The sequence below is a fragment of the Pelophylax lessonae genome, assembly GCF_965119305.1.
Source record: "Pelophylax lessonae genome assembly, chromosome: 8".
Lineage (NCBI taxonomy): Eukaryota > Metazoa > Chordata > Amphibia > Anura > Ranidae > Pelophylax > Pelophylax lessonae.
The window spans coordinates 180,796,810-180,813,578 of NC_138775.1; the positions used below are offsets into that span (position 1 = coordinate 180,796,810).

Here is a 16,769-nt window from a genome sequence, read left to right on the forward strand (position 1 = left end):
GAGGCCGAGATCCTTCTGCAGACATGCCGCTATTCTGTGCAGGCCGCCGCCATTGTCTGGTAGATCGCACGAGGCCGCCATTTTGGTGTAGCCTCGTGTCTCCAGCATGGGGGTGGCCATGTTTGAGGTGACTCAAACACCTCATGGAGCCAGGGGGAGGCGCCGGCAGGCGTGTTAAGGGGCGGAGCCGCCTCCTTTACCCAGGAAATAGGGCCAAAGACTTCCTGTCTGTAACAAGACAAGCACTGAGCAAGCTGATGAAAACTTCTGTGCATCAGGGATGAGCCTTGGGGTCTCTCTCTCTCTCGGGTCCAAAAAGGCAGGTAACACTGAGGGGCGCTGTTGCGACTGGGGGACACAAAAAAAAAAAAAAAGTTTTTTACTTTGTCATTTTTTGTCGCTGGCAAGTGTCTTGTATAATCATTGACCCTGCCGCATAGGTATCCCCACCTGATCCCCTCAAGGTGGCCGCAGGACCCTCCAGTACCCCACTTGTTTTTAATGCATTATCGGCAGTTTTGGAGTCTTTGGTATCCCGGGTGGAGGTGGCCTGTCAGGGACGGGGGTCAAGAAGCGACCCCCGCCTACCCCTATTGTTTATCAGATACTTCAGGGGCTGTTGTCTCAGGTAATATCTCCTCAGCAGTGAGGAGCACGTTTCTGCCTCCGCCATAGCACAAGAGTGGTGGATGCACTAGTTGTGTCCGTCCGGGAAACCTTTAGTCTTGAGGTTACACCGGCAGAGGTAGCTGAGACTGAGATTCCTTTTTGGTACTTGTTAGCCTAGCAAAAGGGCGAAGGATTTTCCTTTACCCAAATGGGGTCGTTTTGAAACGAACCCCTGTTATTTCCAAACGCATGGCTAGGTGCTATCCATTTGAGGAATTCCTCTTTATAGGATAGACGGTACCACCTGCTGTCTTGCCACAGACTGTTAGGATAAAAGGACCTCGTAACAACGAGGACCTTCCTTTTCTGCTCATAAAGAGTTGTTCGTTCCGCGAGGGCGGGCGATAAGGCGAAACCCTCCAAAGCCCCTTTAGAGGGGTTTCAAAGGGCGCTGGTCGGCTAAACAAAAAGTCCGGCTCAGCCAAGCCTGAAGATACAGCCTGATGCGCCCCTACCCATCTCTGGGGTGGGGGGGATGTCTTCACCGGTTTCTGGAGGACACAGGATCGAGTTTCGATCACTTCCACCGGTGCGATTCTTCCCTTCTAACATTGAACAGTTTCAGGGGTTCTATTCGAACCTATTCACAATGCCCAGGAAAGAGGGCAAGGTGCGTCCAAATCTGGACTTGGGAAGAAATAGAGTCCATCCGTACAGTGGTGGCCTCCCTGCATCAGGGGGATTTCCTGGCGTCCATAGACATTTAGGAGGCCTATCTTTATATCCCCATCATCGCAGGACATCAGCGTTTTTTCGCTTTCCCAAAGATCATCCCTGGTTCCCACCAGGAGACTGAACTATCTGGGCCTAAGGTTGGATACATCCTGGGCAAGAGAGTTTCTCCTTGCGGAGAAACTCCAGAAGGTTCAGTCAACGATTCGGATGTTGCTGTCCGTCAATTGGCTGGGACTGATGGTGGCCTTCTTAGAGGCAGTACCGTATACCCAGTCTCATACCCGAATTCTCCTGAAGGAGATTCTTTTTTAATGGAATCAGAATTCCGATTCCTTGGACAATCGGATCCGGTTGAGCGAGCGGACCAGGAAGTCTCCGATGCTCAACCAGGGGAAGTCATTTCTTCCGATAGTATCCAGATTACCAATAAGGGTATTGGAACTGAGAGCGATCAGATTTTGTCTGATTTACTGGATCGAGCAGCTCTAGACCAGCCCGATTCGGATCCAATCGCATATGGCCTCTTCATCCAGAGGTTTTTCACTAGCTGTCCCTTCATTGGGACATCCCGGATGTGGATCTGTTGGCACCTTGGCTTAACAGGAAGGTGCGGAGGCTTGTAGCTCGCGCCGCGATCCTCTAGCGGACGCAGCAGAAACGCTGATCGCCCCGTGGGGGCAGTATCAGCTACGGCATGCCTTCCATCCTCTCAAGTTGCTGCGGGAACTTCTTCGCAGGATAGAGGTGGAGGGAATTCCAGTTATTCTGGAAATTCCGGACTGACCTCGTCGAGCCTGGTACGCCGACTTGGTGAGGCTAGTCGCGGACGCTCCTTGGAGACTTCCTCTCAGGGAGGATTTGCAGTCTCAGGGACCGATCTTCCATCTTGCTTTACAGTCGCTGGCTTAATGGCCTTGCCATTGAGACCCAGGTACTGAAGGACAAGGGAGTGTCAGCTTCAGTTATTCCTACCTCCAGTTAAAGCAAGGAAAGCGACTTCCAGCACATGGAAGTCTTATATTGCATGGTGTGAATCTATTGGATTTCCCCCACATACCTATTCGGTGACCCGAATTTTGGTCTGTCTGCAACAAGGGGTTGAGCAGAAACTATCCTTGAGCACGATCAAGGGTCAGGTTTTCGTCGTTAGCAATCTTCTTTCAAGAAACCTTTGGCTAATCATTCCTTGGTGCGGAATTTCATCCAGGGGGTGCGACATCTGGCTCCGCCAGTGCGCGCACCCTTACCGCCTGGGATCTTAATTTAGTGTGGTCGGTTCTTCAGAAACTCCTCTTTGAAGATATTAGGGAGATTCCCTTGCTTACATTATCCCAGAAGGTGGCCTTCTTGGTGGCCTTTACTTCTGCACGCAGGGTGTCAGAACTGGCCGCATTATCTTGTCGTTCCCCATATCTGGTGGTTCATAGGGATAAGGTGGTTCTTCTTCCGAATCCATCCTTCCTTCCTTAAGTGGTTTTCAGAGTTTTTCATCTGAATAAAAGTATTGTGTTACCTTCCCCGTGTCCTAAGACTAGCCATCCTTGGGAGTTTGCATTACACTCCTTGGATGGGGTTCAGAAGGATACACTTGACTACTACGAACTTGTTTTCGTAAGACGGACTCACTTTTTGTGATCACGGATAGCCCTTGAAGGGGGTTGCCTGTGTCTGCCGCGACCATATCTACATGGATCAGTCAGACGGTGGTACAGGCTTATTCTATTAAGGGTCGGAATCCTCCGTTCCCTGTTAGGGCGCACTTCACTCGAGCGCTCAGTACTTCCTGGGCCTATCGCCATCAGGCGTCAGTGGTCCAGGTATGTAAGGCGGCCACCTGGTCGTCGGTACATACCTTTACAAAATTTTATAAGATTGATGTGATGGCATCGGCGGATGCCTCATTTGGCTGCAAGGTTTTGCAGGCCGCAATTTGAGGAGACCGGTGGTCTACCTCGGGGGTTTTTTTCTGTTGAAAAATTTCTGTTGAGTCTCATCATTGAGGATGAGCATTGTAAACTTCTAGTTGGCACCGGTTGGGCCTTCTAGATTGAATTTGATTTCCATTTTCCCACCCCTCATTTGTGGTACTGCTTTGGGACGTCCCGAGGGTGTTGAATCACCGAGGACTACGTCTGTCAATGAGCGATAGAGAAAAATGGATTTTTGTAAAATCTTACCGTAAAATCCTTTTCTCTTAGCTCATTGACAGACGTAGTACCCGCCCCTCTGTTTTTGAGTTGGGTTGGGTTAAATTCTCTAAAAACTGCTTTGTGACATAACTGATTTGCTAGAGCAGGAAGTGAGAGGATATACCCTCTGGGACTGCCCCTAGGGTGTGGCCAGAACATTTTCTTTCCTGTCTAGTCCTACTCCTGTAGAGGGCAGCATAACCCGAGGGTGTTGAATCACCGAGGACTACGTCTGTCAATGAGCTAAGAGAAAAGGATTTTACGGTAAGATTTTACAAAAATCCATTTTTTTCCACACCCTTGATTTCATTAACATGGTTACATGACTTGTACCTGTTAAATAGAATGGTGGCAGGCAGAGATCCAACCTATACTGTACTGTGTATTGGAGTGATCATTTGAGATACCACCTCCATTGATGCTATATCACATTGTGCTTCTTAGAGTTTGGATGAGATTCTGAAGTGTCAGCCCAACATTCAGTTGGAACTGGGGTTTAAAAAATTTTTAGTCTTCCCGCCATAGAAAGAGTAAATTGATTATAGTAGAAACCTGCTAATGAAATTTGTACATCACAGGGCATCTTCGTGTTAAGGACCTGTTGGGTTATACTGCTGCCTTCAGGTGAATGGACACTGGCAGAGAAAAGAGGTAGCCTTCTCCACCGAGGCATAGCCCCTCCCATCATAGCTTAGCCTCAGTTTTTTTCCAAGTGTCCGTAGGTCAGACCTGGGCAAATAGCAGCATGTGGGCCACATCCTGTCCTTTGGCTCTCCCTGTTTGTTCTGTGATGCCTCCCAGGCCAGCATGTCTCTTTTGAGTGATTGGAAGCTGACAGGCTCAGAGAGGCTTGCTAACAGCTGTCTGTGTGGACACTGGAATGTAATCAGAGCTGGAAGGATAGAGATGGAGGAGCCTATTGGCAGAGCAGGTAGGCTTTTTTTCTGGTGGGAGACTGTTTCCTAGGAGACCTACATACAGGAGCTGGTCAGTTTCCCAATTATGTCAGCTCCCTTGCAGAAGGCAGCAGCAGAACATCCAGATCTTCCTTCCTACAAAATATGCAAGCTGCCATGTATGACATATACCACTGACCACCACTTTCGGTCCAGCTTAGTCTGGAAGCCAGTCAATTTATGGATTTCAAAGTATTTACTGAAGTCAAAGATAAAGCCTTGTGCTTATTTGGTGGATAACAGATCAATGTGTTTTAAGGATTACAATTTGATTCCCCACTACATGACTAAACATTCAGGAAGATACAACAACTTCACTGATGAAAAGCCGGTGCGGGCATGTGATGTTTTGCTAGCAGGTTAGATGATCAATGATTTTTTTTATTTTTTTTTTTTAAATCTGATTTTCTCTTTGGTTCATTGACGGACACAGCTTCTGATCTTCTTAATAATTGGTTTATATTGCCCCCTACAGGAGTAGGACGGGGGGGGGGGGGTATACTCCCTCTCTCTACTATAGGTACTTAGTTTTTTTTTCTGCCTAGTCAAGAGTAATTATCTAATTCCTAGCTGGGATCTCTGGTCCTGGCAATTTTTTCTTTTTAGATAGAAATTTTTCTCCTGTTTTTTTTCCTGTGAGATCTACAATCAACTACCAGACTAGGCGACGGGCTGGCTAATCTAGATCCAGTGGTCACCCCAGTCTGGCCAAAGAGTGCGCGCAGACCCCAGCCCCTGCGCTAGGTCGGCCACGGCATTGCCCCACTGGACGGGGGCTGGCCTGCAAATTAAACACCTCACAGGTCTCATACGACCAGGTCTTGGCCCAAGTCGCAGTATTCCTCCTGGCCGTCAGCCCCCACATTTCCATGGAGAGGAGGTTCTGTCTGGAGCAGTGCCCACCTAGTTCCTGGTATTGGTAGTAGCTGTCCCCCTTCTCCCCCTGGAGAAATTTGGGGTGGCTGCTATGCTGGCGATATGGGGGGGGTACTGTCGTTGACCGGACGATCAGCTGTGTCGGGGGGGGGAGGTTATACCTTGTGGGGGCTTCTGCCAGGGATCCCTCCTGGTGCCGCACAGGGCCGGCATTTTCTTGTAGCCTGTGTGCTGAATGCTCGGTGGCTATGTTTGTGTAGTCCTGCGGCCATTTTGTGGTGGTTTGCCATTGAAAATAGGGGCGGCCTTGACAGTGGATCCCTGTGGGTGGCGATTTCCTCATCTCCTGGTGCTGACTCCCGGATCTTTTATCTTCCAGATTGCCATACGTGGAGTGCAGATTGTCCTGATGGCTGCAGGTGCTTGTTTCTGCTGGGTGGTGAGTCTGGTAGGGTCCTCTCCCTCTCTGCTGAGGATCGCTTGGTGCTTTGTGCCTGTTGACTGGGTGGTGCTGCCAGCGCGGTGGGGGTTGTCCCTTTGCAGTGTTTTACACTTTTTTTGGGTTCCCCCTTGTGACTCATGGGGTCTTTTGAGCACCCAACCTAAACCCCTTTCTGAGGTTGCGGGGCCCTCCATGTCCTAACCATCCATTGATGCACTGTTGGCGGTCCTGGAGTCCTTAGTACCCTGGTTGAAGGTGGCTTTCGAGCGACGGGCTAGTGAAAAGCGCCCCCCTGCCTTCCCCAGCCTCATCTCTCTCATCTGATCTTGAACCTGTTTCGGCCACCCTGTTGGGTCTGCGATCACGTGCCCGGAAACCTCAGATAGTGAGGACAGTTCCTCCACATCTGCAACCGTGCACGTAAAGGCGCTGGTGGAAGCACTGATTGTATCTGTGCATCAGACCTTAAGATGGAGGACACAGCTGCATCTGGGAAGGAGGCGCAGGTTCCCTTTTGCACTCACAAGCCATACAGAGCGGCAAAGGTGTTTCCTTTCCCTGCCTATTTTCATAGAATTTTCGCTAAAGAGTGGGAACAACCAAAGCATCTCCTTATGTTCCCTAACCGATTTGCTAGGCGATACCCCTATGAGGAGTTCCGTATTAAGAAGTGGACTGCTCCACTGATGGTGGATCCTCCAGTTTCCAGATTGAACAAGCAACCATGATTCCGATTGAAGAGTCCCCGGCCTTTAAGGATCCGGCTGACAGGAAGGCGGAGGCTGTGGTCTGCAATATGTACATTCTGACTGGTTTGGCATGAAGGCTGGTATTCACAATTGCCCTGGTGCCACAAACTCTGACTGAGTGGGCTAAGCTCCTACGCCGTGAACTGGAGGGAGAACAGCTCCCCCCTGCCTTTGCTGAGTTGGTGGACCAGCTGGTCCAGGGACTGCAGTTTATCTATGATGCCTCCTTGGATACGCCTCCCCTAGTGGCTCGGCTCTCTGTTTCGGCAGTGGTCCTTCGGCGTGTCTTTTGGATCAAATGCTGGTCTGCGGACCAGACTTCTAAAAACAAAAAGCCTTGACTGCTGTCCTCTTTCAAGGAGATCTCAAGGAGATCCAGGCTGTGGAGGTGTCCTGGAGAATGTTGCGTTTTAGGAAACATGGTTGTCAGAAGAACGGACACTGCTGATCAACCTTCTGGAACTTTTGGGCGGTTTGGTTGGATTTTCAACATTGGTCTGTCTACCTTTGGGATCATGCAGTCCAGGTGAAGTTGGACATGGTCATGGCAGTGGCAAACAAGAGGGAAAAGAAGTGACACAGCTCATGAAGATTGCAGACCTGATGTACTGGACAGAATTGTGTGTTTTGGCTTTATGGGGCATGAACATTTCAAGCTTGGAAAATTGGCAGGCAGACTTTTCAACCGTCACCACCTGAATTCAGGCAATTTGACGTTCCCCCCAGAGTTGTTTGCTCTTTGTCACAAATGGCGGACACCAAATGTTGATCAACTGGTATCCAGATTCGGCTACAAGCTGGACTAGTTTGTGCCCTTGACCAGGGATCGTCTGGCGTTTGCAGTCAATGCCGTGGTGACTCCTTGGGATCAGATCCATCTGTTATATGCATTCTCTCCACTTACACTTTGCCTGCTGTGCAGGGTACAGGCAGATAGTGTGCTGATTGTCACCAACTTGGCGTGCAGAATGTGACACACAGACATTGCTTATCTGTTAGCAGACGACCCCTGTACTCTTCCAGACCTGCTGCCCGAGGTCCCATTTTTCCATATATTTAATTGTATGAAGGCCCATGTCCTGAGGGGGAAGGAGCATTTCTGACTCATTACCACCCTTTTATGGGCCATAAAGTTGACCTCCAAGAAGTTGTACCTTCGTATAGCTTATTTTGTCTGGTGTGAGGCTAGGGGGTTTCATCCTCCACAATATGTTGTGGGGTACATTTTGACTTTTCTCCAGTCTAGTATTTCGGAGCTGGCTGCACTCTTGCAAGGAACCACTTCTGTACATTTTGCCTAAGGTGTTTTTTTTTTTTTTCACATTGCATTGCTATTCTTTTGTCCTAATCCTTAACACCCTAAGCTGTGTGCTGTGCGCGCTTACCTGATGTCTGCTGCTTCCTTTCAACAGTGACTTCCTGTTTGTTCTGCCTGAGGACAGTTGCAAAGGGTAAGCTGGTTCTTGGTCCACAAAATTTTTTGGTGGATCCGTAAGCTAATTTTTTCAAGACAAGATACCAAATTTTTTGGTCAGTGCTTCCGGGGCTATTCAGCCTGAAGCTTCAATGGTTTAAGTTCATCTGTTCACACCGTTAAACCAGGTAAATGTTTGTGTTTCTGTGAACATTTTGCTCAAAAAGTCCGGAAAGCAATTCTGTAGTGGTATTTTGTGCCCTGTTCTGGTTTGGGTTTTGGGCTTTTTGCTGTATTGCCCACCCCTTATGTGTTCAGTGCTTTAAAAAATCTTGACGTACAATTTTAGAAAGTAGAATTTTTTCCCTAAAACGTCTTTCAGGACAGCACCTTAGAGAGAGATGGCTCCTCCCTCTCCTCATCAGGAAACACCCCATCCACCAGATTTTAAAAGGAGGCTTCTCCCACCATTCCTCAGTTTTTGTGTTTCCTCCGGCCGAGGAACACCTCTGTGGGGAGCTGGGCTCTCAAGGTGCTATCCTGAGAGACCGGGCTTCCTACGTCCACCTACCCTTTTTTGGAGACGATTGCTTCCTCCCATTCACGCGACCGACTGCAGTGCATGGGCTCATTCTTCCTCTTCAGTGCTCTAGGCTGAGTCAGGATCCCGCAGAGCACAGCCCTGGGAAGGCATTTCGGTGAGCGGAATGATTTTTCTTAGACCCTCCGCCGCCTTTTTCAAATTTGCCGCCAATTTTCCCGGAACGAGTGACGCTCGTCCGGCCGGAAGTGAGGTTTCCGGAAAGGGCAGCGTTCTGCAGGGGGCGTATGGCGTAATTTCCGCCGAACGCAGAGGAAGAAGGGAGGAGCAAGCTGGTGCCTTATTCCGGTTTCCGGTCCAGTGCAGGTGCGCTTTGGTCTCCGGAACCGGTACCGAAGCCACGGGTGATACCGATGCCAAGCGATGGATACAGCTTCATCAGCGAGTGGGACAGGCACCAGTAAGGCCCAGGTAAGGGGTATCTCTATTATGGCCTATCTTACTGTGGGGTCTCTCTCCATCCCTTTTATCTTTCCCCCCGGTGGCTGGGGGCCTGTCAGGGCACATGGGGCTTCCCTTAAAATGTCTTCCTGTGCACCTTGGTGGCCCTGAGAATCAGGCTGACTCATAAGAAGCATGTGTATGTTTTCCTTTCATGTCTTCCAGGCTAAAAGCTCTGAAACTGTTTTCAAGAGAAAGTGTCCCTCACGCAAAGAAAAGTTGTCCGAACACTGGAAAAAGACACTTTGCCAGGGGTGTATTGATGCACTAGTAACAGAAGAAGCATCTGCAGTATGTGGCGATTTAGTCGCATCTGTGAGGAAGGAATTGGATGCTACCATCCAATCCTTTCGGTCATCCCTGCAGGATCCTGCCCTGAGTCAGCCATCAACCTCACATTCTTCTCAGGGTTCACAATTGGTTCCTTCGGTGGGAACAGAAGGGGTCCCTCCCACCCAAGGAGATCATTCCCCCTCACATTCCAAAGAGGATTCAGAGGAAGAAGAGGAGGAAGGGGCACAAAGTAGGCCCTCTAAATACAAACTGTCCTTAGAGCAGGTGGATGGTCTCTTGAGGGCAGTTTACATCACCCTGGGTCTAGAAGAGGATAAGAAGGAACTGTCCCTGCATGATAAAATGTATGCAGGCTTGGAAGAGCTTAAGGGTCGTACCTTTCCAGTGCATCAGACCATCTCAGATGCAATCAAACATGAGTGGGCTGATCCGGAAAAGAAAACCTTCTTCCCTAAAGCCTTTAAAAGTCGATTTCCTTTTGATGAGGACCCAGGGGCTCCCTGGAATAAGATGCCAAAGATTGATGCAGCCTTCTCCCAGGTTTCTAGGTCAACGGACCTAGCATTTGAAGACATGGGAGTCCTGAGGGATCCCATGGATAAGAAGATGGACCAGCAACTTAAGAGATCCTGGCAATCCATCATGGGGAATCTGAAACCTGCCATGGCGGTAACCTGTGTGTCCAGGGATCTGGAATACTGGCTTAGCCAGCTAAAAGCACACATCACAGCAGATTCACCTAAACAGGAAATTTTGGATTCCTTCTCCACGGCCATAGCCTTCATTGCTGACGCTTCAGCAGAGTCAGTGAAGATGACGGCAAGATCTGCAGCATTAACCAACTCAGCCAGAAGGGCTCTTTGGTTAAAGGCATGGCCTGGGGATACCGCTTCTAAAAATAAGCTGTGTGGACTTCCATTTCAAGGGGATCTCCTATTCGGGCCTGAGCTAGACTCTGTTCTAGATAGAACAGCGGACAAAAAGAAGTATTTTCCCGTGAAGAGAAAACAGACAGCAAAAAAGCTTTTTCGACCTCAAAAAGCTCAGCAGAATAGCAGACCCCAGGAGAAGAGAAGAAACTGGTCGACACAAAAACCTAAAGGGAAAGGAGGTGTTCTCTTCCATCCTCCTGTGTCAACCAGCAAAACACAATGACAAAACATTGCCGGTGGGAGGAAGATTGAGGGAATTCCTCCCCTATTGGGCAGCCATAACAGAAAATCAATACATTCTAGATATGCTGTCCCAAGGCTACAACATAGTTTTTAGAGACGCCACCCGAAAGGTTCTTTGTCACAAGCAAAGATTCCTAAGGTTGGCGGTAAATCTCGGAAAGGAAATGCTTCACATTTAATTCAAAGCACTCCCTTTCGGGCTATCATCCGCCCCTCATATTTTTACGAAGGTAATGGCAGAGTGTTTAGCTCCCCTCCGCCTTCAGGGAATCTCTGTGGTGCCTTACCTGGACGACCTGCTTTTCTTTGCCCCGTCAAAAGAAAAACTTTGAGGACCTGCACAAGGCAAGAGGTCATCTAGAGTCTCTGGGCTGGATAGTAAATATCCAGAAGTCGAATCTCACACCGGCTCAACGGGTTCAGTTCCTAGGGTTTCAGTTATGCTCTGTGGAACAAAGAATCTTCCTACCAGAAGACAAACAGGTCAAAATACAGAATATGGTAGCAAGGCTACAAACAAATCAGTGGTGGTCGATCAGAGAGATCATGTCAGTCCTTGGAAACCTGACTGCATCAATTCCAGCCATCCAATGGGCAAGGCTTCATTTTCGACCACTCCAATATTTCCTCCTCAGAATCTGGGATCACAATCCAGAGACTTTGGACTTAAAGGTAAAGATCCCCACCAAGGTCAAGAGATCCCTCTGGTGGTGAAGAAATCAGATAATCTTGTCTCAGGGATTAACAACGGATGCCAGCAGATGGGGGTGGGGAGCCCACTAGAACCAAAACCTGGCACAGGGGGTTTGGTCTCACACCGAGACAAGGAAATCCTCAAATTGGAAGGAGTTGAAAGCAGTCGGCCTAGCTCTAGCTGCCTTCTCTCAAAATCTTCAGGGGACTCATGTTCAAGTCCTTTCAGACAACGCCACTACAGTGGCATATCTAAACAAGCAAGGGGGCACAAGAAGCATAACCCTACAGCTTTTGGCAACGGAAATTCTGCAGTGGGCAGAAAGTCGGTTACTTTCCTTGTCAGCAATCCACCTAAAAGGTACACTAAACAGTGTGGAGGATTATTTAAGCAGGCAGAAGATCCGAGAAGCAGAATGGAGCTTAAATCTAGAAATCTTTACGTTGATAACCACAACTTGGGGAAGGCCAGAGGTGGATCTGTTTGCAACGAAGGAAAACGCAAAACTTCCACTCTATTTCTCACTCCACAGAAACAACAACTCTCTGGGAGTAGATTCTCTGGCACATCCTTGGAGGTTAAGTTTGGGGTATGCCTTTCCCCCCTTCCAACTCATTCCGTTAGTGTTGAGGAAGATCCAAATGGAAAGAGCCTCAGTGATCCTGATCACTCCTTATTGGCCCAAAAGGGTTTGGTTTTTAACTGTCCTCCAATTATCAGTCAAACCTGCCTTTCAGCTCCCTCTTCGGCAGGACCTACTGCTTCAAGGTCCAGTCCATCATCCAGAAGTGGAAAAGCTAAAGCTCACCGCCTGGTATCTGAGGAGAAACTGCTGAAAAGGAAAGGATTTTCAGATGCATTGATTGCTACTCTACTTTCCAGTAGGAAAAAAGTCACAAGGAATATATATGCAAATGTTTGGAAAACCTATAATACCTGGTGTGAATCGAAAGATCAAAAATTGGACAGTATTGTTTCAATTTTGGAGTTCCTACAGGAGGGTGCAGGAAAAGGTTTGGCAGTAAGTACCCTCAAGGTGCAAGTAACAGCTCTGGGGGTATTCTTGGAAAGGCCCATTTCCTCAGAATCTCTAATCATCAGATTCTTCAGGGCCCTTACCCGCTCCAGACCAGTGCCTATCAGAAGTTTCCCCAAGGAACCTTTTGAACCACTAGAAACGATTACACTCAAAAACCTTACCCTCAAGATGGCCTTCTTGGTGGCAATAACATCAGCAAGAAGAATTAGTGAACTACATGCTTTATCAGTTATTGAACCTTTCTTGTCCATATATCCAGATAGCATAATTCTCAAGACGGATCCAGGGTTTCTCCCAAAAGTAGCGTCAACGAGAAACCGATCACAAGAAATTGTGTTACCAACCTTCTGTCCTAATCCATCAGGAGATAAGGAAAAAAGCTTTCACTACCTAGATGTAAGAAGAATTCTTATACACTACTTGGAGGTTACTAAAGAATTTAGATCCTCAAATTCTCTTTTTGTTCTTTTTTCTGGCAACAAAAAAGGTCGCCAGGCATCAAAGGGATCAATAGCCAGATGGCTCAGATCCGCTATTTTAGAGGCTTACTCCCAAATGAAATCGTCTCCCCCGCAGGGGATCAGAGCTCACTCTACGAGAGCGCTAGCCACTACATGGGCAGAGAAAGCTGGTGCCACTCCAGATCAGATCTGCAAAGCGGCTACGTGGTCAAGTTATTTTACATTTGCAAAACACTATAGGTTGGACCTTTTGGCAGCTGAGGATCAGGCTTTTGGCAGAAAGGTCCTTCAGGCTGTGGTCCCTCCCTAAATTGAGTAAGTCTCGATAATCCTCTCTAAGGTGCTGTCCTGAAAGACGTTTTAGGGAAAATTCAAGTTAGACTTACCGGTAACTTGTTTTCCAATAGTCTTTCAGGATAGCAGAAGTCCCGCCCTATTGTATAAAATATATTGCTGTGATTAACCATATCTGTTTATGTGTTCCAGCATGGGCCGGAGGTACTCTTCTACAAACTGACGAATGGTGGGAGAAGCCTCCTTTTAAAATCTGGTGGATGGGGTGTTTCCTGATGAGGAGAGGGAGGAGCCATCTCTCTCTAAGGTGCTGTCCTAAAAGACTATTGGAAAACAAGTTACCGGTAAGTCTAACTTGAATTTTTGTTTACCTATAGAATTCCTTCCCTCTTTGTGTTTCTCATTGCTTGCTACAAAACTGAGGATATGCTATGATTGGAGGGGTTATGCTTGTGTGGAGAAGCCTGCCTTTTTTATCTGCCAGTGTCCATTTACCCAAAGGTGGCAGTATAACCCAGTGATACATGAAAATGAAGATGCCCTGTGTCTTGTGATTTACTTCAAGAAAAGGATTTTACAGGTAAACCAGAAATACTACTTTCTCTCCACACCTTCCAGGACGGCCAACATGTGAGAGATGGTGGCTCCTCCCCACAGGAAACACAATTATTAACAGCTGTTAAAAGGCCCCACCTTTCCCCTTGTCCCTCAGTTTAGATTGTATTTCTTCCTACAGTGAAACATTTATTTTTTCTGACCCGAAACTGTGTGTGGATCCCCCTGTAAGCCAGGTTCGGACGGGCCAGTGAAGGCTTCTCCCTACCTTCCGCCTCCTCAGGCTTCTTACAGGTCGCCCCAAAGCCCCAGGCAGTCGTTCCTATTGGGGGGGTTCCTCCATGCCTGGGTCCTGACTTCTTGCAGGGGTCTTCTCCGCTCTTCCTGGGAATCGCAGCGTCTTAGGATTTTCAAAAAGCCGCAACTCCGTCTCAAGCCTCGCTCTGAAGATTGGAACTTCTGTTCGGAGTCGGGGCATGCGCAGTGCGATAAGGAAGAAGGATATTCGGGTGGAGACACTCAAACCGCTTGGTGGTAACATGGCAGAGTCCTCAGCCCCAAAGAATGGCAAGGCTGCCAAGGAAAAGCCCGCTGCTGCTCGTCTCAGGGAAGAGGGAAAGTCGCTCCAGGTGGCTACTGCTAAAAGCAGAACAGATTCCGGTGTTCCATGAAAAAACCATACCCGTGAGAAAACCATACCCTCGTCACTTCCGGTGCACCTACGGAGGGTATGGATTTCTCACAGTAGTTAAACTTGCGGCGCTTACATTAAAACAGCTCCTCTGCAACATAAATCATCTCCGCTCCTTCCCCTGTCACTTCCCTCATCTCCGGTAATAAATATAAAAGCGGATCACGGAGCCGCGATCGCCGTCATTTACATCTCATACACCCGCCGCCGCTTTTATATTTATTACCGGAGATGAGGGAAGTTACAGCGATAGCAGAGGAGATGATTGATGTTGCAGCCGAAGTGTTTTAATGTACCCGCCGCAAGTATAACATTAGACACAGTGCCGTGATAATTTAATGCCCACCGAGCATGCGCACTTCTCAAATTCTTTCATGTTCAATTAGGTATCCGGGGCTCTGAGCATGCGCACTGCTGCGCTGCTCAGCTGTTTCAGACAGGAAGTGACGAGGGTATGGTTTCTTCACGGGGTATGGTTTTTTAACTTTACACCGGTAAGGTGGTGTCTTTCCTTGTCTGCAAGGGGGGGTTTTGCCACCAGCCTATTATTCCAATATTAGAGCGGTGGGTGTTCCTAGAATTTGCAGTAGTCACCAAGGAAAGGAACAGGAGAAGATTCCTCTCATAAAAACAAAGGAATCTCCCTGTCCTGCTGTAGCAGAAACTGGGCAACCACTCCAGGCTAATATTATCCCACAGGATGCGTTGCTCGAGGAGCGCCACATCTCAAAAGTAAGGGGTGCTCAGAAAGGGTCATAGATACACTCCTTCTGAGCAGGAAGCTAGTAGCACGGAAAATTTATTTCAAGGTTTGGAAAAAATGTTGTGCCTGGCAGAAACAGAAAAATATCGTATCTGCCTCTATTCCCATAATCTTGGGGTGTGGCGGTGAACACCCTTAGGGTACAGATTGCTGCTCTCTGTCTTCCTGGATACAAGTCTTGCAAAAGAGCTTTTGATCAAAAGATTTGTTAGCCAGGGATGGCGCCACCCCTGTCACTAGAGATAGGTTCCCTCCATGCGACCTAACCAGGGTTCTAGAGGGGTTATCTAGAAGCCCTTCTGAATCTTTAAAAGATGTCCCTCTTAAGGTTTTGTCTCTTAAACTAGCTTTCCTCCTGGCTGTCACTACAGCTAGGAGAGTAGGGGACCTACAAAGTCTATCAATAAAAGAACCTTTTATGTTGATCTTTCCAGATAGGATTATCCTGAAATCAGATCCCTTATATCTGCCTAAGGTAGCCTCTTACTTCCACAGGAAGCAGGAGATTGAACTACCATCCTTTTTGTGATAATCCTAGGAATGAAAAAGAAATTAAATTTCATTATTTAGATGTGAGGAGATGTCTCCTCACTTATTTAGAAAGGACCAAGGAGTTTAGAAAGGTCTAATCGCCTTTTGGTTCGCTACGCTGGACCAAGGAAAGGAATGCAGGCTTCAAAACCTTCAGTTTCCAGGTGGATTAAGCAAGCAGGAAGGTGCTGCAGGCAGTGATCCCACCCTAAGGTAGGCTGGAAGGGTTACTTTATTATCCTCTCACATGTTGGCCGTCCTGGAAGGTGTGGAGAGAATACCTACCATTAGTGTACTGGTAACGGTGTTTCTTCCAATCCTTCCAGGACGGCCGGCCTACTTCCCGCCCCGTTAAAAGGGTGATGGCAACTGGTGAGTGCCTAAGGGCTTATAAACCCCTTGTGTATAGGTTGTGGAAGCTACTTTATTACAACTGAGGGACAAGGGCAAGGGTGGGGCCTTTTAACAGCTGTTAATTGATTGTGTTTCCTGTGGGGAGGAGCCACCATCTCTCACATGTTGTCCGTCGTGGAAGGATTGGAAGAATGTGGCTTGCCAGTGCTGTGTGTGTCTGCGGAAAAACACAGCCTGGATCAAAAGCGTGCACAATACAGTAGGTGCCTCCATAGCACCTGACTTGCTAAGAAGGCAGCCGCAGGAAGGAGGAATGGACAGTGCCAGCGAGGGATTACCAATGATGAGGTAACAATATCGTTGTACAGGGCAGGTAAATAAAACATCTTTTTTATTTTAGTAACTTTAGTATCACTTTAATCCTAGTATAAGTACATGTGATACTAGGAGTAACCATATAAAAATTTGAAAATTTGTGAGCGGCACGAGTGTCATTACTGTTTCTTTTTTTTTTTTTCATTTTAATTTTGTCTAGTTTCTTATGCTATTTATCAGAGAGATTTTCTAAAACAATAAGGTCTCTGTACTCTACATATCTTAAATTCTGTAAACTAAAACCCACTCCTTTTTTGTTTTGAAGGATTTCCAGAAATCTAAAACGTTTCTTCACTACCTGATTCAGTCTTCAGAGCAACCACAGGAAGAGTCACAGGAACCCACGGTGCCAAGTGAAGAGAACGCAGCAGGGTTAAAAAATGAAGAAGCCATAATACAGGTGCTAGCTCTGCCACATCCATCATCCATGCCACATCAATGCTCATCCATGCCACATCAGTGCTCATCCTTGTCTCATCCGTGCCACGTTAGTGCTCATCCAAACAAAATGACATGTTCAAAAGACTCCTA

General features: G+C 47.8%; 1 protein-coding gene across 1 annotated transcript in view; it reads left to right on the forward strand.

Moving 5' to 3' along the window:
* Positions 1-16,769, forward strand: part of TDRD5 (tudor domain containing 5) — a gene marked incomplete at both ends in the record, with an annotated part of 586,386 nt that overhangs the window by 424,651 nt on the left and 144,966 nt on the right. Inside the window, one exon of the mRNA XM_082265311.1 lies at positions 16,513-16,638. Within this exon, the coding sequence (XP_082121437.1) occupies positions 16,513-16,638 (126 nt within the window). The remainder of the gene's footprint in view (positions 1-16,512; positions 16,639-16,769) is intronic.